Genomic DNA, 22,155 nt, shown 5'->3' on the forward strand with positions numbered 1-22,155 from the left:
GCTGTGGCCTAATTAATATTCATGAGCCGTTGCAAGATATACCATTAATAACAAGTAGAGGGGGGGTGCGCTGAGTAAGTCGTCGTCTTTATGTATTTTGCGGTTAAAGCAGCTCAGGCTTTTATACATTATTTAAAGCCGCCTCGGGGTGTTTATCCGCTTTAATGCGGTTATGTTTTAACTCACTGACCAACAAAGGACGCGGTAATATCTCCAACGATAAACCCACCCCCGGTTAAAGTCGTCCGCCTCCCATCATGATCACCGGGCGCTCCTCTCTGGTCCACTACACCGTCTCAGATGATCCTCTCCCCCGGCCAGACTCGTCTCCCTCCTCCGGCGGTTTAACGGTTCTTCATCATGCTAAACTCGACGTCGTGATGTGTAAGTATAAAGGAGCGGGTTTTATATATATATAAATATATATATATAAATATATGTGTGTGTTTAAAAACGTCTGTATCACCGTTTGTATTAATATAATGTTGTAATTTTTGTGTTTTTTTAAACGGCTAACGGTTCTTTGTCGTTGCGTCACCGCAGCCGTTCATATAGACGCAGCGGCCGAAATGACCGTTAGGAAAAGAAGTGACCGTTAGGGAAGAAGTGACCGTTAGGAGAGAAGTGACCGTTATGGACGTGTCAAAGATGGTAGATCGTGTTATCTGTTTACACTCCGTCTGAACTCAACACAGATGTGCAGGTCAAAACAGCAGGTACATTAACATCAGTTTATAGATTATAGATCTAGATCATTGTAGGCATGTTATTAGATGTTTTTTAAATAAATCTGTGTTTTTCATTTACAGTACTAGCAGTTTTAGCAGACTTGACAAGTACAATTTGAAATATTTAAAGGTCCGGTGTGTAAAGATTCATAACTGACAAACCTCTGATCATCATCAGTGCACCTGAGGCAGGCTAAATGTCCAAATGTCTTAATCCTGCATAACTTTAAGCCTTAATATAATGTGAACAGGTGAGTTGTATATAAATTCACCCTCAGTACAGTTGTCATGAACGGGGAAATTAGCTACAGAGGCCAAAACTGTTTTTTGATCATCTGCTTTAGTTAAAAGTCAGTTGTTGTTGTTGCTTTGGCACATGACATAGTATCACTGACAGTATAAAGAATGGACAGCGTATCTGTGACGTAACGTTTCTGAAGAGTCGCTTTAAAGCTCAAACTCTGGCTCTGGCCGCTGCTATCTTGGCCTACCTGTCAATCAAACTTTAAGCCTTAATATAACGTGAACAGGTGAGTTGTATATAAATTCACCCTCAGTACAGTTGTCATGAGCGGGGAAATTAGCTACAGAGACCAAAACTGTTTTTTGTACCAGGCTGTAAACATGTTTATTTCTGCTGTGAAACATGGGGACTTATGGAGACTGACTCACTTCTGGAGCCAGCCTCAAGTGGACGTTTGAGAGACTGCAGTTTTTGGCTTCACTTCATAGTCACGGAGGTTGTCGCTTGGATAACGCGGATCTTCTTCGTTATTCAACCACTAAGTTTTGACAGGAGCCCAAAACGGACAAATGAAACACTGACCATAGTTTCTCCATCATGTTAAGAAGGGGAGGTGAAACAAGGCGGTTTCAATCTGTAACTGCGTCCCTAGATGATTTCTACACAGCGTTCCCTTAAATTAGTTTAAATAAATCAGATGTTTAAGATTTGACTTGACAAACAGCAATCTTTGAAGGTCCAGTGTGTCTCTATTTACAGAATGTGGCAGAAAATGTAATATAATATGCATAACTGTGTCTTCATTCGCATACAATCACCTGAAAATAAGAACTGTTGTGTTTTTGTGACCTTATAAGGCTTTTATATCTGCAGACGACACATCTAGACTTTCACGTAGTTTCTGAGGGTGAGGCGAGGTGAACCACACAGCTAGAGTCCACTAAATCATAAACACTGATCCATTAATCTAAACTCACATCAACTTCCTGATAACAGAAATGCAGCATTCAGGTGAAGGAGGGAAAGGTGTGTTTGTTTACCAGCAGACAGACAAATATAGAGACAATCTCATTGTTCAGGATTTGAATTAAAAGTTTAGGACTCCAGAGTCTGGAAACTTGTTGGTCTTGATTCATCTCTGGCCTAGATTTGTGACATACTTTTAACTTGCAAACCAGTCAGACATTGGTTCATGTGTTAGTGGCACTGTCAGAGCAGAGACAACTCTGTCAGTAGATAAAATACACCCTGCTTTAGAAGTCCTAGTTATTTTCTGACAGCAGCAGCATGAAATGCTTAAACAATAAGAATCTAATTTAATCCTTGAACCAAACAATTCTAGTTTAAGGTCCTATAGCTTACTTAATTATTCTTATTAACTGGTGTTTATTCTTTTAAAGGTTGTGTTTATTCACACAACCCGAATTGTTTCGTGTTGACCTTGACGTACACGTAGTTCGCAAAGCTCGCACAGAAGTTCAGCGGAGGAATAAATGGAACTGAACCTCAACTAGTGTCATTGTTAACACCTGCAACGACCCTACTATTTAACGTCCAAATGGCTGCTGTGAAAAAAGGTCTATTGTGACGGTGATTGATCTGTTGAATGCATCAATAACAGTCAGATAACAATCCAGAAATGCATAGGGTGAAGCAACGTTTGTCAGAAAAGAACAAAATAACTTAAAACTACAAGATTCTCTTCATAGTAACATGATGCGTACCTATTTTTATAACTCACGGTGGTTGATTTGAACCTAGAGAGAGAGTCTGTATTTGTTTTTTACGAGATAGCTTTTATAATCTTGGTCTAAGTCCACACCAGTGTGGATATAGTTTTATTGTGGATAAAGGCGAGGTGGATATACTTTATCCTCTGTTCCTAAGCATGGTTATAAAACCTAATAAAATTAAGATCCACACACAGAGGAGTCTGATAACGACTCCTCTCCTCTAAAACAAATATTTGCATGATCCTCTGTCAGCTCAGATCTTCCTCTTTAAACGTGAATTCAGGTCTGAGCTTCCCGTGTGTTCGTCCCTTGTCGTTGACAGCGTTCATTTGTGTGCATCAGGCTCCGAGGACGAAATGATGCCATCATCACCGCGGTGACAGCTTTGAGCGAAGCAGGGCCTGATCATGGGAGACAGAAGGAGGTCACCATGTGCAGAAATCTCTCCAAATATGCCCTCATCTTCCTCTTCTTAGCACTGTCTGGCCTCATCTTCCTGCTGCGCAACATCCAGACGGTGGAGGTGAGGAGAGAGATGTTAATGTGTTTTCTCTTTATTTTATTTGAATTGTTGCTCTAATGTAGTTGGTCATTAGTCGGCGGTCACATCCCCTCTTACCTCTCTCCTCTTTCTCTCCAGAACTGGAACTGCCACACTATTTCAGCCCTCAACCAGCTCCAGAACAGGATCCAATCATCCTTCAACCCAGTGAATCTGCCTACTTTTTACCACAACCGCACCTTCTGCGCCCATCTGGGCCAGAAACCTTCCCCTGAAGATGAGCTGGAAGAGCGTTACCTGTTGGACTCTATCGCCTGGCCCGAGCCTCCGCCTCACTCCGCACAGATCATCCTGCGCCAGACGAGCGACCCCGTGCACAGCCTGTTCGCCATCCTCCCCACCGAGGGAGGAAGGGAGTGGCACGTGGGCGACCAGCTGGAAGTCCTCGTCCAAATGCACGACTTCCAGGGTCGCCCCAAGCACTACGGTGGGGATTTCCTTTTGGCCAGACTGCACACCCCAGAGCTCGGAGCAGGTGTAGCGGGTAAGGTGGTGGACCACAGAAATGGATTTTATTCTGCTCTGTTCCCGCTCCTCTGGGAAGGGTCCGCACAGGTCGAGGTCACGCTGGTGCACTCGAGCGAGGCCGTGGCTGTGCTGCAACGTCTGAGGGAGGAAAGGCCGGATCGGGTGTTTTTTAAGAGCCTGTTTCGCTTGGGCTTCCTGTCTGAAACCACTGTCTGCAACATGTGCCTGCCCCCAGATCAGCATCATCCTCTGTGCAACTACACAGACCTTTACACAGGCGAACCCTGGTACTGCTACAAGCCCAAGGTGCTCAGCTGTGACACCAGAATCAACCACGCCAAAGGAGGCTACCTGAAACACCTCATCACCAACAAAGAAGCATTACTGTTCCAGAGGTTTGTACTATTAAAGGGCGAGGGAAGTGTCTCCTAACGCAGCTTACATCTGTGTTATATTGTCTCCAAGACAAAGCTTGATTTAGATTATTTCCCTGCAGAACTAAAAACTCTAAACACAGGGTAGCGTTTCCTTCACCGCAATGAACATGCACCATGTATATTCACTAGTATAACGTTTGCTACAAACCACAATGCGAACACAAATATTTCCTCAGCTTCACTGCGACTGCACACATATGAACATTTTCTGTAGCTTGCGAGATATTTTTGTGTAAATCTACACGTTAACCACAGACAAGACGCTTTGTATCATGAGTGCAACCAGTGAGTCAAGACGACCTAAACTGAGACCAAGTCATGACCAAGACCAGACAGTATAAAGCGTACTTAGGTGGCTAGTATCCATGAAAACTCTTTGGGTGAAGGTTGGAGGTATGCAGATGAACTCTTTGTGGTTTAGGAAACTAAACTTTATTCCAGAAGATCTGGCTGATGTCTAACTGTCTGGGAGGACAAATCAGAAAATTAAGCAACATACCCAACGTTGTGGTCTTGACCAGTCTTGGACTAAAATTCAGAGTCCTCTTTGTCCGAGACCAAGACGAGGCCGTGTAAAATACGTCCGAGACCAAGACCCATCTCGAGCACTACAACTGTGGTGTATTGATTACTGACTGTAGCTGATCAGGTTTATTATGTTAATCGGCTTCTAACAGCAGCATGTAGTAAATGGTTGAGACTCCAGATCTTTGTGGTGCAATGTTTGGTACAATCTAAGATAGATGATGACTGTCAGTGTAACGTTAGTGTAACCTTCATTAGATCAGCTGTAAAGTGGAGTGATAGATGCAGTTAAAGGTCCCAGTGTTGTTATTCTCTATATCACTTCAATGGAAGTACGTTTCTTTTTCAAACAAACATAAGAGTCTACAGCTTTGCACGCAGCTCTGTGAGACATGCTGTCATGCTGATGTTTACTGTGGTCAACATCTTAGTTTGCCAGTTTTTATATTCGCTAGTCACACAAAGCCCTCTGTTGTTTAGGAGTCAGTCATCCTCTCGGGATCACGCAGTAGGATCTGGTCTGAGTGTCACAGATCGCCTGAGGAAGTTGTTTTTTCATTGGATTTCTTGTCAGTAACAAACATGTAGAATATCACCAGATATAACCTGATCAAGCTGTTTCTTCTATCTTAGCGGCGTAAACATAAAAGTTCACATACACGCTTCAGGAGCCGACAGAATCAATGTGCTGCCCCCCAGGAAAGGTACAGTATACCTGCAGAGTAACATTTGTAGTCTGTGCTTTGATTTCAATCAATTTAATTAATTTTGTCTGCAACGTTTCTCGCTTTGTATCAGATAAAGTAGAGGTAGAAAGCAGCAGTAATAAGCCAGAACCTAATAAGCTAGCACCGTCTGGATATTACTACGAGGACTCATGGAGGCCGTTAGGCGGCGTTACAATGCGCCAGTTCAATGAATCATCTGCCATCGCTCAGTGTTTGAAGAACAAGGTGATCAACATGTACGGAGACTCCACCGTCAGGCAGTGGTTTGAGCACCTCATTGCTTTTGTACCAGGTGAGCGTCTGTCCTTGTTGGCTTTGTTTTCTACACTCTGCATGTTGCCTCCTGGCTCTTTCCCACTAAAACTTCCATTTGTTCCACCTTCTCCAGAGTTAAAGGAGTTCAACCTGCACAGTCCGAAGAATGTTGGACCTTTCATGGCGGTGGACAGCACCCATAACATTCTCCTGAGGTACCGTTGCCACGGTCCGCCCATCCGCTTCTCCACCGTCATGTCCAGCGAGTTGCGGTACATTTCCAATGAGCTGGACGGCCTCCCCGGGGGTCCCAACACCGTCGTGGTCCTCAGCATTTGGGCCCATTTCAGCACCTTTCCCGTGGAGGTGTACATACGACGGCTCCGTCACATCAGGCGGGCGCTGTTGCGACTCCTGGACCGAGCGCCCGGGACGATCGTTGTGATCCGCTCGGCCAACCTCCAAGCCCTGGACCAAGAGGTGAGCCTGTACAACAGCGACTGGTACTCCCTGCAGCTGGACGAGGTGCTCAGGGCCATGTTCAAGGGACTAAACGTTCTGCTGGTGGACGCCTGGCAAATGAGTTCAGCTCACCACCTTCCTCACGCCCTCCACCCACCTCCAGTCATCGTCAAGAACATGATAGACATGCTTTTGTCGTACGTTTGCCCGGAGAAGAAGAAGGGCCGGCAGCCATGGAGGAATCATAATTAAACTGAGTTTACTGCGTGAATCCATCAAATTCCCAAAACTGAAGCATCCTCCAAAGGTACACACCCTTTAAATACAGACATCTCATACTCTATGTTTACTTGCTTATTACGGGGCGCCTGTGGCTCGGAGGTAGAGCGGGTCTTCCACCAATAAGAAGATCGGCGGTTCGATCCCCTCCCGTCTGCATGTCGAAGTGTCCTTGGGCAAGATACTGAACCCCAAATTGCTCCCGAAGGCCGTGCCATCGGTGTGTGAATGTGTACGAATGGTTAGCTTCTCAAACCGATGAGCAGTTATATAAGTATTTACCATTTTTATTACATTTACTTTGGCACGGTGATTGTTCCTGCACCTGTTTTTGTTGCCAAAGTGTTCGATTTGTTTCGGTGTGAACTTTCATTACATTTGTTTATTAGTTTTGCCAAAGCTGAAAACTCAATGTGATTTTCCTCAGGCTGTTCAGTGTTAACACAGTGTTTAAAGATGTGTTCTTACCACATGCTGACCGCAGGTACTAGTACGTACCTGGACTTGTCTGGATCCACACCTTTGAATCCACCCACTCGGCTTTTGCAATACTCTCTAACATGAGGCAGCACATTGGACTACATTGTTCAAACACATCCACACGTGTGCCAAATGTCGTTTTAACTCACCAAATCACCGCAAAAGTCAAGACATAGCAGGTCCAACCAACTTCGTGACAATGGAGAAACCTTCTCGTGGTCGTCTGCTGCAACATGAGTTTAGATAGTTAGTGTGCTTCATAGTGCAAAGCACAAGGCACACCTTGTTCACCATACTTCTTCTTATTCTTCTGTATGTTTTTCAGTGTGCTACTCCTCGGGCAGTTACAAAAAGCGTATCGAAGCATTTCAACCAAACAGTTTTCGAGAAAATCGCCAAAAAGCAGCAGATAAACTGCTCCCATGGCCACATATTTCACTCTACAGTCACAAATTTAACATCAAAATGTAAGAACATTTGTGCTGGTCGCTCAGATAAAACGTCCCAACTGCCTCATTTACTCCCACATTCACCAAGAGCAGAGATTTCCGGAGGACTTCTTTCCCCCACCCTATTGCGGAACGTATCATTCGTATGCGCTACAAAGAGAAAACGTGCCTATCTGTGTAATTCTGTCTGTCGCTGACGACGATCAGAGGCTCACTCGTGACCTATAAGAGCAAAGTTGCTGTCATGTTTGCCTGTAGTTATTGTCAAATGTGTCCTTTTCTAACTGTAACATTGAGCACCCATCGACAATCCAGTGTCATCTGCTGAGCGATGTATCTGGGGCTACGATGATGCATCTTTGTCACGCCTTTTTCCTGATTCTAAAGCCTTCGGTTCAGTTCAATAAACTGCAACTACGGCAACATGGAGAGTCGTTTTTATTCTTGTACTGTATTCAACAGGTAAAATTAAACACCCATCAGCCACATTCAGACACGCACAGGAGACGTGAATAACACTGATTAGCTCGTTCATCGTGGCTCCTGTCAGCAAGCGAACATTTTGTCCTGGAAAGGAAAAAGCATTCGTGGGTTTGCCAAAAGCTTGTCGGCCCGTGGGGATCGGCCCGTGTAGTGAAACCAGATGCTGCAGGTCAGTAAGATGTCAGAACACACAGTTATGAAGAGGATCTACACGTTATAGCTCATCGGTGCATTTTTAAGATCAAATCTCTTTTTTATTTCCCTTTTTAGGAAAGTTTTCTGCAAACATTTAAAAGATAACGTCACAAGAAGAGGAGAGGAGACACAGTTATGCCGCAATCATACGTCCAAACCATGTTTTTGTGCCTAATTCACTGATTTGTTCACGGTCGTTATCCACTAAAGTCCAGATTAACTCTAATCTAATGTCTTTTTTTTCCATTACTGTGGAAATAGACGAGTCTACATCGAGTCTTCCTACGTCCATCCGCTTCACCGTAATGGCAGCATTAAAACCGACTGAACCAGTTCACCTCGTTAAGAGGGCAGCAATCAAATTGTTACAGCAATAAATACAAAACTGACAATACATCAAACATGACAGAGCAAAATCTGACGAGTCACAGACTGACTTTAATACTCTAAAAGCACCAAAATAAATTTAATTAAATCATATTTTTTACATATTAACACCTCTGTTGATTGCGTGGTTTTGGTAATGTAGGAAATCATCAGTCATCATGTTGCACAGAGCGGCTGCTTCACGTCTGATCACACGTTGCTGAGTCGTGGAAACTATTTCTCTCGGACAAACATGACTCAGCGTTGCCTCACAGGTAGATGTTTATCAAGAAAGAAACTGAACTTATGTCGGCGTGCAGTGAGGTGGCCTGCAGCACTCATTACATCCACAATTATTATTAAATGCTTCATTAATAAACAGAGGGTATTAATATATATCAGCTCGTCTGTGCAGGCTTTCCATTAGAGTTTAAAAAATCTGTGTCTGCAGGGATTTGCTCCCATTAAGCCATAAAAGTATTAAAGCAATGTCGGGCGATGAAGCCTGGATTTCATCTCATCCCAAAGGTGAAGGATCGGGTTTGTGTTGATGGGTTTATGTCGATTTCTTCCACAGTGAACTAAGAAACAATGCTCGTAAGGCTTTGAGAAGAAACGTATCCTCACAGCGTTGGAAGTTTACTTTCTAGAATATTGCATGCTGCAGCTTTAAGATTTCTCTTTCTTTGAATCGAGGGTTCAAACCAAGAGCCACACCCTCACAACTAAAGTACATAAAAGTAGTTTAAAGGGGTTTAAAACAGTCGTCGACTGTTATGGGTGTGACCTAACATCGATTCTGAGTCATCAAAGAATTTTAGAGCAAGAAAATTAAAAAATGAACTGGACAAGCACAAAGCTCGTGTGTCCTCCAGCAGTACAATCGAACCATTTAACACACTGCTGCTTCTTTGTCTTTGAAATGAGGAAATGACGTCAAAGAAATCCCGCCCCCAGAACACATTGATTATTTATCGATTTTATTTAAAAAGTTTCATGTTCCCTTCAAAAAAACTTCACGCATATCTGTCCGTACTAAACTTTGCAGAGCATCACGTTCCCTAGGAGTGAAAGATACGATACAGTTCATCAGTAACTTTGGCAAAAATACGACAACAGGCAAGAGAGCTCTTTACAAAACTAAAAGGAAAACACAGCCATCGTTTATAAAAATCAACCTTGTGGTGACACTAAAATCTTTGAGGACTCACACAGGGCAGCAGCGACAGAGACGGAGAGAGTGCAGGCTGATTTCTGGAGTGTGAAGGCTAAAACAACAAGACAGGAGAGTAAAATATGAAGCTACAGTGACAAGGACGAGGTTTTAACTCATAATATGGGAGCAGTGATGTCCTGAGGTCACACAGAAAGAGGCACTGACAGTTTCCCCGTTCATTTATTTTTTAGCTTTCAAAATGAGTCCTCTGATCATTTGTGCCACGACAAGAGAAAGCATTGTGCGTTGTGCGTTTTTTAAATGCACCAGCTCAGATTCATCTCTCAGAAAGCGCTGAACACTTCGTCTTAGTTGGAAAATCTAGTCACAGGAGTGTAGTTTGAATTATATTTAAGTTATTACAGATCATGCTCTTCATATCTGATATGCTGTTGTGCAGTCAAACCTTCATTCGGGTACAGAGAACTGATAAAACGTACACTGATAAGAAGTACAGCACTGAAAGAGGAGAAACACTTGAAACAACGACCGTTTGTTTGGCATCTAAATTTTAAAAAATGACCATCTGAAGGAGAGACTAACTAATATTTATAAAGAAAAGAAAAGAAGCTAAAAAAGGCGAGAATCATCGACGCTGCGGCAGCATGTCACGTTTAGAGAGAGAGAGACAGACGGGGATCAGACGTCCTGGACGTTCATGGCCTCTTGTGGCCAGCTGTACGTGTCCAGAGTGAAGTCATCGTAATCGGGACTGTAGATGTGAGACAGCACAAACGCCTCCTTGTCTTTCGGCTCCGGGTACAGAGAAGCGATGTTGTTTTTGTATGCATAGTTGACGAGCTGGTGGAGAGAAGAGACAAGACAGTCAGCTGACAGATGGACGCGACACACTGCAAGTCTGCAGGGTGAAGATCGACTGTGTGGAAGTTAACAAGATGCAAAAATAAAGTTAAACCCAGAGATAATCCTCACATCCATCATCGGTCCTGAAAAAGATGATCTGAGTTTATCAGCATTAACCTCCTAATAAATCTAAAGATGTAAGAAGTAGCATTAAATACACATTACTAAATTAGTGCATGTTACTTAATGTTACTTTTAGTTTTCTGCACCGTTTAAATTAAATTTTTTCTGAAATTCAAAATATAAAAACAGGATCTCTTAAAAAGATCTTTAAAATCTGACAGCTATCATAAGTACATCAAATAAAACGTAGGAATAAAAATGCACTGATGTAAAGGTTTAAAATAAAAAACACTTTACGATCACAGAAAAACCCACAAAACTGATTCTAGCTGCAGAAACTGGAGAAACGTTTCCAGGCAGCAGGTTGAGACGTTTGTCGTAGACAAATACATAATTAATGAGACGTATTTGATCCAGTTTGTGGATCCATCTGCAAGTCACAATATATACCAACAATATTTGTTGAACGACCGAGGTTACATACTGTGTTTCAGAATCAGGTTTTCACTCACAAGGAATCTGTCTTGCTGTTATCGGTGCAAAACAAACATTACTGACATTACTAAATCTAAATAATATGTTCTAAAATGATGTTTCATTGTGAGGAATAAGGGCCGACCACATGGACAGATCACCCACCTTCACTGCGATCCTGAAGGACACCTCTCTGATGGTGCTGAGGGGGGGATAGAGTCTCCCCTCAGCCAGGTGCTCCTCTGTCACCATGTCAGCGATCGCCTGACGGAGAAAGACGTGTATATGTGAGAGATGTATCAACACATGTCAATGTCTCATTGATACGTGGTAAGACGATAAACACCTCTGCTGTGGTGAGGAAGACATCGTCAGATATGTGGCGCACTCCACACGCTATGACACCCAGAGCGACTCCAGGGAAGACGTAGGCGTTGTTTCCCTGGCCGGGGTAGAAGGTGCGTCCGTCGGCCAGCGTCACCTTGGTAAACGGACTTCCACTGGCAAAGATGCCACGGCCCTGAAAACAGACAGAGTTTGTGTTGTGAGTCTGTGTTGCTTTGTTTTTAACCAGCAGAGGGAGGTGCAGTAACACATCTGTGACCGCAGGGGGCGGCACTGCTCTGTGATGTCAATGACTGAGCTGCATCCTGACCAGGAGAAGGTGTCTCATGAATTTACTGGACAGAGCCCACAGCTGATCACGACAACAGCTCACCGTGGGTCCACGTGGAGTTTTTACATGCTGTGACGTCACAAAACATCTCGTCAGTTGTCGACTAGTTGTCAAATTTCCAAAAGTGCTGGCAAAAGCAACCTGTGTGCACAATCTGCCAAATAAAACAGACTCCCACATCTGTATTTGTGGATTCATTCCACATATAAAAGGTAGTAATGTATCAATAAAGGTTCAGGAACATATAGACAATGATACATCTGCATAAAGAGTAACTACAGCTGTATATCCTGCACAGTGCAGTGAGGCGAATTATTACCTCTGTGAGCTTGTAGCACTGCTCCGCCGTGCACTCCGCCTTGCTGGTGGGGTTACTCAGGGCAAAGATGATTGGCCTCTCATTGAAGGACGCCATGTCTTTGATGATCTTCTCGGTGAACGCTCCGGCGATAGCAGCGACTCCTTAAAAAGTCCAGGAGACAGAGCAGAGGGAGAATCAGAACAGATTCAGTTTCAGTGGTTTCCATTTGTATGATTCATTAAACAGGACGCACAAGGCAATTAACAATGACAGAATGGTAGTTTCTAATCTAAAAACTGTGGATTAGTTTCTACTTTTAATTATTTACAGTACAGCTTCTTCTTCAATCTTAAACAGAGACGTTAACATGAATCCATGTTATCACAATTTTAAATTAAAAGTCTTAAATTATCCTCCAGTTCATCACACATGCAGTGTATGAATTTAGACCCATGAATACTAACAGTCACATTAAAAGGACTGTTTGTATGAGGTACTTATACACAGTCAGTACAGTAGACGGCGGTCAGCACGCTCCCAGTTTGGAGAAGCAGAAGTCACTGAAGAGTAAGAGTAAAGCTCTGCTGTGGACGGGTCAGCAGAATGTAGAATATGATCACTGCAGTGCACACTTACACACATACTGATGTTTTTCACATTTTTCTGCTGACGCTGTGGAAATCTTTGTGTTGCTGTGAAGTGAAGCCAATGTGGAAGTGACAAAAACTGCAGTTCCTCTAACCACTTGAGGCTGGCTCCAGAAGTGAGTCAGTCTCCAGAAGTCCCCATGTTCAAATGTCCAACTTCACAGCAGAAATAAACATGTTTACAGCCTGGTACAAAAAACAGTTTTGGTCTCTGTAGCTAATTTCCCCGTTCATGACAACTGTACTGAGGGTGAATTTATATACAACTCACCTGTTCACATTATATTAAGGCTTAAAGTTATGCAGGATTAACAGCGTGGACGCTTTGATTGACAGGTGGATGCTGTTACAGTGGCTTGTTTGACCGCCCCAGCTATCAGGTCTGCAGATGATCCACGTCTTTGCTGATATTTAGATTATCTGGGAGGTGGAAGAAGCAGGACTACAAGCTTCAAAACAGCTCTTTAGTAACCTGTGGGTGACGTGACAGACACGCTGTCCATTCTTAATACGGTCATCGTTTGCTCTGCATCTATGCCAGGACTTCAAACTGCGAGCGCGCTGAATGCCGTCTACTGTAGGTCACAACTCGTACCTCACACAACCACACTTTAAGAAACACTTTGTGAACTCTGAGTCGTTAGATTAACAGATTTGAATGAGTTGATTTGCTGAGTAAAGCTGGAGGGGGAAGAATTCACCTTTAACAGCTTTTTCTGTTTTTCGGCAACTGATGAGGAACTACTGCGTCGTAGATGGATGAAACAAGCAACGTGGGTTATGTACGAGCTTTATGAACATCAGTGTATTGAGAACACGACACATGCTTCACTTCTTTTTCTGCAGCGACCTCCCAGGCGGACTCACCTATGATCGCGGTGGGTTTCATGACGTGCACCACCTCCTCCAGCGTCTTTATGTGCGGGTGCTCGTGAGCAAACTCCTCCTTCTCGTGGTTGAGATGGCTTCTTCCCTAAATGATTGTAAAAATGTCTTTTTATTTCGACCATGACTCCACGTGGTGACGTGTTACAGACTGTACACGGGGCGACACATTACCTTTACAATGAGACCTCTGGAGTCCACCATCCAGATTCTCTTTGCAGCTTCAGCTTTACTCAGTCCCTCTTTGGCCATGGCCATTATAAGCAGGTGAGCGATGCCCAGAGCCGCCTGCCAACAACAAGAAGAGGATCATTCTCCATCTGCATCACGGCCTCCTTCCTCAGCCAGTTTAAAGTGTGTCATTAGATCTCTTTGGGATTAAGGACAGTTATTTTTATTCCAAAACAGAATAAAGTCTCCTCACCTCGCCTGCACCCTGGAAAACAAAGGTGTGGTCTGAGAGTTTGTTTTTCGTGATCTTCAGAGCAGCTAAGACACCGGCAACAGCGACTGAGGCCGTGCCTGAAAGAAGAAGAAAACATCTTGATTAAAACTGTGATTAACTCACTGAAACTAGATTAAAATGAATCGTATTTAGTGTTTAGATTGTGATCTTTTAAGGTAAAGCAATGTCTACTTCTGACCATTCTTCACTATTTGTGTCCAAGTTTTATTTGAATACATTTTGGAGGCCATCAAGACGTTTCATCTCTCATCCAGGTCCAGATAAAGTATAACCCTTTGTGAAGGTTCTCAGACAACCAGGTCGTCTTTCTTCACAGACGACACTGTTCATGCTCAAAAAAACGGCGATAATCTTAATTTTATATATTCTGTGTTTTCTCTTTCTTCGGAGAATGTGGCATTTCTGGGCTGGGAACACTGAGTGGGCAAAGTGACTTTTGTCATTGTCATTTGTTTGTATTCTCTGTGAGAGGCTTCAGTTGCCTGATGGAGGCTGTGAGTACCGCTGTGAGTGTTTGAGTACCTTGGATGTCGTCGTTGAAGGTACAGTATCGATTCCTGTATTTGTTGAGGATGCGAAAGGCGTTGCTGTTGGCGAAATCCTCAAACTGTATCAGACAGTTCATCCCGTACCTGCAGGACGACAGAGCTGACCAGTCAGACGTCTGACATCACTCACGTGTTCTTTAGTCATCTGTGTTTCCACTCACTTGTCCGTCACCGCCTGCATGAACTCGTCGATCAGCTCGTCGTACTCCTTTCCTCTGATTCTCTTGTGCTTCAGTCCGATGTACAGCGGGTCATCGAGCAGCGCCTGCGCCACAAATCAATTATCAATACCATCGCATTTCTGTTTCGTTTTTGCAGCTGATCACCTGTTTGTAAATGATTACCAGGTCACATCAGTAATTCTCTAATCTTGTCAGATATGAAATCTGTCAGTGATAAGAGGCTGCACCAGCTCATACGTTACCTGGTTGTCTGTGCCGACGTCCAGCAGCACGGGGAGACACTGCTGCGGCCGAACTCCACCGCAGGCTGTGTAGAGCGCCAGCTTCCCCACAGGTATGCCCATACCGTAGGATCCCAGGTCACCCAGGCCGAGGATACGCTCCCCGTCCGTCACCACGATGGCCTACACGAAGAACACATATCAGCAACATGTGTAATACATTCATTTCACAGGTGTCAGTAGCTGTGTGTGCAAGGAGGGGGCACCTTTATGTCTTCTTCAGGCCAGGAGTTGAGCAGGGTGGCAATGTGGCCTTTATCATGGATGGTGATGAAGAGTCCTCTGTAAACAAGAAGGCTTCAGTTATAAAGCGGTGGTATCAGTTTCCTGCATGACACCAGTCCTGTGATAACAGACACTCAGAGATCTTCCTGTCTACAGATCGTCTGGGGACTCCCTTCAGAAAGTTGCTTGAATGGAGACGAGTACAGACGCTAACAAACCTAAAACTTACATATTCATGACATGCCTGACCGGAAACACGATCTCCCTGACCTCAATTTACCCACGTCTGGTCAGAATCAGTCCACATGCTTTAAACACCAGCACGACTTCGACTTTTTTCTATAGATTTCTTATTTATGAGTATTTTCTTGTGTATATGAGCTGCTGCTAGCTGAGCCTTTACAGTTACAAAACCATGATGTTGATCGTTAAATCGGTTAACCACTGCCTCACACAGCCATTACTTAAACGTTTATTAGAAAATGATGTTTACAGTAATTCAGCCTGTTCGTGGTGTGATGGTCAAAACTGCACTCAGTGTCTGAGCAAGATGAACTGGCTGAAGAGAAATGAACAGAAACTGAACTCCTGACTTGTAGATCATGGGCAGGAATGTCTGGTGTGCATGACCATGACCTCCTTCATGGAGAATATTAGAGACTAAATGTAACCAAAGTAAAATTAAACTGGACCATGTGGCTACAGAGGAGACATGATTAATCTCACCGTGGTCTCCTGAAGGCCAGCCCATACTGCTGGCAGGCCAGGCCCACGGTGGGAGTGTACACGATGGGCATGAACTCCTCGATGTCAGAGGTCAGCAAACGGTAGAACAGCTTCTCGTTCCTGTCCTGCAGCGTCATCAGGAGGATGTACCTGAGACGGAGACAGACAGGGACGTCAAAACAAGACATTTAGAAAGCTGTGAGACGGTCAAAACTCCTCCTTTACAAGCCCTTTTTTTGTTTTGGGCATTTTCCTTCAGTGATAATAATAAACAGGAAACACGAGGAGAAAAAAGACAGGCAGGAGATGGTGTTCAGTCACTGGAGGCTCATTTAAAACCTTTGACCACCAGTAACCCAAATAAAGAGGATTTTCATGAGTTAAGCTCATTTATCTGCAGCCGCATCGTGACAATCTCCAAAAGCCCTTTGGCGTACTTTACTGTGAAAACGTCTGAGTCTGTTCTCTCACTTGTCCAGAGGATTGGTGCGCGTTTCGTAGCTCTTCATGACACGCAGCACTTGCACATCCTGGGAGAGGAAGCAGGGGGGCAGCAGGCCGTGGATGCCCAGCTGTAAGCGCTCCTCCAGGGTGAACGCCATTCCCTGCAAGGGTGGAAGAAGAGCGGTTATACAACACCAAAGAGTTTGCACAAAGTCCACAAACTAAATAAGAAATCAGGCAATCCAGACCGCAGTGACTCACGTGTTAGTCATCACAGTACGAGGTTAGTCATGACTCACAACCACACCCAAATTTGGTGGTCTATAGTAGTTTCTCTATGAAAAGTTACAGAAACTGGTCCGATGTTTTGGTAACTTGGGGAGCAGTGCATGCTTTTATTCTGATAATCAGCCGTGTACCCCTCTCTGCTGTCTGGTTATAGTTAGTTACTGCACTGCCTCTGTGTTGGCAGGCTTCCCAAAGAACGATTGGAGGGGAGTGTGAGGTTTAATCTATTTATTCTGTCCAATAGTGTGGGAGCCTGCACTCACTCCCCTGACAGCTTGACTTCTCTTCCTTCGTCTCTGCTTTATCTCCACGTTTCCTCTTAATTTCTGCACAACAGGGGGAAATACAGACTGAACCGGCCTTCCAGGGTCTGTTTGATCCACTGCAGGGTGAATCGTTCATGTTGGACTCGAGTATGAAACCTGATAGCGCGTTTGATGCCTGGCTGCTAATAGTACCCTCAGCTTGCAATCATCAGCTGCACGCTTTCTCCATTCAAGAGTATTTTGATGCTCAACAGCTGAACAACACAGCATTGTATGAGCTGTAAACTGACAAAAGATCAGCCTGCCAGAGGTCATTAAGAGGAGATACACTGAGGGCTTAAATAGCAAAGCAGATCAACACCGGACAAGGAGAAGGGAGTGTCGGCGTGCGGGACAAATAAACTATTGTAACCGTGAACACGGATGAAGAGAAAAAGCCACAGATTAACTGAGTTAAGAGTGAGTGAGCGGGTAAACTCATTGAAGGCGACAGTCTGTAATTAAGCGAGTGTGCAGAGAGGTGAAGAGAGAGAGAGCTGGAACTGTGGCAGAGGTATAAACCGTCATAAAAGTAATCCTTGTAATGACTCCAATTCAAACTTTATCGGACAGAGGTACAGTTATCAAAGAGGATTAATTTATATGGTTATGAGATGACGTTTGAGAGGTCAGTGGAAAGAGTTTGGCAGGTCAGCGAGTTGAGACAATAAATACAGTTAACACAACCAGCATTACACTAACGGCCACAAAATGTGTTATAACTAGATAATAAAGTCTTTAACTGACATGAACCTGCATTGTTTTATTTTCATCAAAGTAAGGGCTGAACAGGCGCTGACTGTTTCCACCAAACTGACCCGAGAGTCAGCACGTAGCTGCTGACTGAGCATCAAGTAGAGGAAGGAACTGTGACCGACCGCCCATCAGACAAAAAGCAATAAACTCAGCTCAAGTGCACAAATCTGTTCTGGTGTCCTTGTAGTGTACAGCGAGCAAGAATGCAGAAACGAAAAAAAGGATTTGCTGTGTTTACACAGAGGCTGGAAAAAATGCAGGAGAAACCACTGATGAGTCACTCTGTGGATTTGGTTTGGTTTGTTTTACATCAGGGCCTGGCACAGTCAGTGAGCGCAACTGTGGAAAATATGAGCATACGCTGGCATTATTCACACACATTAAGTCTGTATTATTCTTATTTTTTTATGCTGTATTATAACATAAAGGAATCAGACTGAGGTGGAGCAGGACAGACAGATTCAGAGCTCCAGGCGTGAGGCGTTAAACCACTCGACTATCTCACTTTAGATAGGAGCTGTGGCATTCATGTGGCACTGCTGTGCCGTACATGGTATCCTCTGTTTAGATATATTCCACCACCATACTACACGGTATGCGGGACGTCATGTTATGTGTAGACACAGTCATGTGATCGCGGCACACAAGAATGTCGAGTGTAATATTTGTTCAAGAACACTTTAATTACTTATGGGAATGACTTAATTAGCATTATTACATGCCTTTTTATATGTCATTTCTCACAGAGAACACTGGTGTGTGTGTGTGTTTAGTTGCAGCATGTGTGCAGTACATTACCATCTGCCTGTGGCAGTCTACTCTTCATTATCTCTGTACATGTAGTGTACAGTCAAAACTACAGACTTATGTAACGGTGACACTCGAGGGAAGCTACTTTAAGAATGACTGTGCATAAGTCAGACATCATCTGTGAACTGGGGCATTTATAAACACACTGTGAGGATAAGATGTCCACTGTGACTGAACAAACAACAGAAAATTAATCTGAAACAACTTTGGTTTTATTGATAATGTGTAATAATAATGTAATGTAATGTTTTTAGGAGGGCGGACTACAATGAGCTTGGTAGTTTAGGGTGAGGCGAGGGGTGTTCAGTTGGTTGCAGCCTCACCACTAGACACCACTAAATTCAATGCACACGCTCTGACCTTTAAGAAGGACGCCGCGCCTGCGCAGTACACTCCATCAGACCCGTACGTTAATATTACCGTTGCCTAGGCAACAACAACCAACTGACGTTAGCGCAATCGCCTAAATCGACAATAAAAGCCAATAAAATTCGGTATATTTAAGCAAATTCATTGACATTTACCAACAGAATTAACTCTTTACAACTTTAGCTAATGTGGTGTTACAGGTTATATTGTTAAAATTAGACAAAATAACTAATAGGACGTTGCACCTGCGCAGTACACTCCATCAGACCCGTACGTTGATATTTGCCGTTGCCTTGGCAACAATAACAACTAACTGAGGTTAGCGCGAATTAATCGTCTAAACGACAATAATAGCCCATATTTAAGCATATTTAAGCAAATTCATCGACATTTACCAACAGACTAACTCTTTACAACTTTAGCTAATGTGTTGTTACAGGTTATATTGTTAAAATTAGACAAAATAACTAATAGCGTCGGCGTCTGGGGAAAGGTTATCATCAGTGACGGTTAGGTTAGTATTAGTGACGGTTAGGTACGCAAGTACGCAGATAAGTTTCTTCAAACAATGAATAAATTGAGAAATATGGAGATATTAATCATGAAAACTGTAAATTAATGTAAAAAAAAAAAATCACGCTGTGGAAGTGCTACCTTTAAGAAGGACGTTGCGCCTGCGCAGTACACTCCATCAGACACGTACGTTCATATTTGCCGTTGCCTTGGCAACAATAACAACTGACGTTAGCGCGAATTAATCGTCTAAACGACAATAACAGCCCATATTTAAGCAAATTCATTGACATTTACCAACAGACTAACTCTTTACAACTTTAGCTAATGTGTTGTTACAGGTTATATTGTTAAAATTAGACAAAATAATTAATAGCGTCAGCGTCTGGGGAAAGGTTAATATTAATGATGGTTAGGTTAGCATTAGTGACGGTTAGGTTAGCATTAGTGACCGTTAGGTTAGCATTAGTCCCAAGTACACAGATAAGTTTCCTCAAACAATGAATAAATTGAGAAATATGGAGATATTAATCATGAAAACTGTAAATTAACATAAAAAAAAAATCACGCTATGGAAGTGCTAATTTCCACGTTGCACCTGCGCAGTACACTCCATCAGACCCGTACCGTTGCCTTGGCAACAACAACAACAACTAACTGACGTTAGCGCGAATTAGCAAGCCAGATAGCTATCTTATATTAATCGTCTAAATCGACAATAATAGCCCATAAAATTCGATATATTTAAGCAACTAACTAAAGACTTAACTCTTTACAGCTTTAGCTAATGTGTTGTTACGGGTTATATTGTTAAAATTAGACAAAATAACAGTGTCAGCGTCTGGGCAAAGGTTAGCCTCAGTGACCGTTAGGTCTACGCAGATAAGTTTCCTCAAACAATAATTAAATTAATTAAATTAAAATTGAGAAATATGGAGATATTAATCATGAAAACTGTAAATTAACGTTAAAAAAATCACGCTGTGGAAGTGCTACCTTTAATGAGTCTAATAAAACATTGACTTTCATAAACTTCCAGCGGTAGTGTCCCCTGTGCAGCCGGGGCAGATGCACCAAACGCGGCTTACGAGCCGCGGCGCTGCCCCTCTCTGAACCAGCCGTCTCTGAAGGCCTTTAGTGGGGGGACCACACACACACATAACCGAGCTCACCTTGTTCAGGTGTGGGTTTCTAGTGATGTCGTAGCCCCGCTTCTTGGTGCTCACGTTACCCTTGCGGTTAGCCCCGGAGTGGCAGACCCGCACGGCCTGGAGAGCGGCAGGGTGACCCGGGGAACCGGCGAAGACCCTCATGCCGCCGCCGCCGCCGGCCCCGGCTCCGGCTGCGCGCCTGCACAGAGAGAGTGCGGCTCTTCCTGGGAGGGAGTTCATGCTGTGTGGGAGCAAAACATAAACACAGAGTCACCTTCCAGATTAAATAATAAAAAAAAGGACACACCACCAACTGTCAGAGTGTGTTAGCTTTGCAAAGCCACCAAAACAACAGGTCCCGCCATCACAGCAGCTTTATCCGGAGGTTTAATGAGGAAACCCCGCAGTGTGCGCCTGTCAGCTCGGCTAGCTATTGTTAGCATGTCCATGTATTTCTCTATGGAAAAATCTGCGCAGCATGCTAATGCTAACTGGCCTCACCTGCTGCAGAGCTCCTGGCTTGTTTACTCCGCTGCTGCTGCTGCTGCTCGGTGGATGTGATCAGCTGATGATGATGATGATGATAGGGAGGATCGACAGCTAACAGCTGATGCAGGGTCCCTCTATCACTGACAGTTTCACTTCCAGCCCCTCCACCCCTCCTCTCTGTCGGTCAGCTTCTCCAATCAGACCGCAGGAGGAGGTCCAGACACCTCCTCCTCCTCCTCCTCCTCCTTTCCTGTGAGTCTGTAAACACAGGCTCCATCTTTTCAAGATTTACTCAAAATGCAACATAATTCACTCTGATTGGATCTTATAATGTCAAACAACTTGTCTTTGTGCTGTTATGATCACTCTATTGTGATGTATATATTTAAAAATGACAGATTAAACCAGAAAAACAACACATTTTTCAACTCTTAGTCATGCCCTGTGACATAAACACTGAACTCAAACCACTGCACACTCTGCAGATCATATTCACGACCTCTGCTTCCCTCTGCTGGACGCACCACTCTGAGAAAAGCTTCTCCACTTTGCTATGAATCTGTTTTGTTGTGGTACAGTAATGTCTCGCTTAACCTGTTTTGTAGCCCCCAGGGCAAATAGTTGCTCTCGGGCATGTTGTGCAGTACACGCAACACACTGTAAAAAAGCACTTTCATTTGATTTCTTGGCCCCCCAAAAGTCTGAATATAACAGTAATACTGCCACACTAAATACAATTAAAACACCACAAACTAGAGCATAAGATTCTCAACACAAACTGAATAATAACCTTAATAAAGGTAGATTTGTTGCACGGCTGTTGAATTACTGCTGATGGTGACATCTGCGTTACTATTTCATGTCGAACCGGCTGCTGTGAAAAAAGTTTATTCTTTTTGTAACAGACTCAAATCCTCCGTAAAGTATTTTTTTTAGATTAGATTAGATTAGATATACTTTATTCATCCCACCATGGGGAAATTCACTTGCAGCAAGATATAGAAACAAAAGTAGAAGAGACCGGAAAAGAAAAAAAAACAAACAGACAGAAATATCTAAACTACACAATAACCACAAAAAAG

At 43.6% G+C, this 22,155-nt stretch overlaps 2 protein-coding genes across 4 annotated transcripts; one reads left to right on the top strand and one right to left on the bottom strand.

Annotated features, from left to right (window-relative positions):
* The first annotated feature begins 255 nt into the window (after positions 1–255).
* On the top strand, positions 256–7,580 carry nxpe3 (neurexophilin and PC-esterase domain family, member 3). Of its 3 annotated transcripts, XM_027290988.1 has the most exons (7): positions 273–384; positions 544–716; positions 3,048–3,228; positions 3,346–4,130; positions 5,331–5,401; positions 5,496–5,717; positions 5,814–7,580. In XM_027290988.1, exons 3-7 carry the CDS (start codon positions 3,136–3,138, stop codon positions 6,392–6,394), a joined length of 1,752 nt encoding a protein of 583 aa, XP_027146789.1. In that variant the 5' UTR covers positions 273–384; positions 544–716; positions 3,048–3,135; the 3' UTR covers positions 6,395–7,580. The 3 variants fall into 3 exon arrangements, with proteins under 3 accessions (XP_010749049.2, XP_010749051.2, XP_027146789.1); XM_010750747.3 differs by lacking the exon at positions 544–716 and having other exon boundaries at positions 256–384; XM_010750749.3 differs by lacking the exon at positions 544–716 and having other exon boundaries at positions 264–384; positions 3,028–3,228.
* A 1,777-nt stretch (positions 7,581–9,357) lies between these two features.
* On the bottom strand, positions 9,358–21,274 carry me3 (malic enzyme 3, NADP(+)-dependent, mitochondrial). The gene is made up of 15 exons (XM_019255786.2): positions 21,086–21,274; positions 20,606–20,825; positions 16,420–16,553; positions 15,949–16,098; positions 15,204–15,279; positions 14,959–15,120; positions 14,696–14,799; positions 14,509–14,618; positions 13,945–14,042; positions 13,695–13,808; positions 13,503–13,608; positions 12,007–12,149; positions 11,358–11,531; positions 11,177–11,275; positions 9,358–10,411 (listed from the first exon to the last, which is right to left on the bottom strand). Exons 2-15 carry the CDS (start codon positions 20,822–20,824, stop codon positions 10,250–10,252), a joined length of 1,851 nt encoding a protein of 616 aa, XP_019111331.1. The 5' UTR covers position 20,825; positions 21,086–21,274; the 3' UTR covers positions 9,358–10,249.
* Positions 21,275–22,155: the final 881 nt, after the last annotated feature.

The sequence above is a fragment of the Larimichthys crocea genome, chromosome XVIII, assembly GCF_000972845.2.
Source record: "Larimichthys crocea isolate SSNF chromosome XVIII, L_crocea_2.0, whole genome shotgun sequence".
NCBI classification, from domain to species: Eukaryota; Metazoa; Chordata; class Actinopteri; family Sciaenidae; genus Larimichthys; species Larimichthys crocea.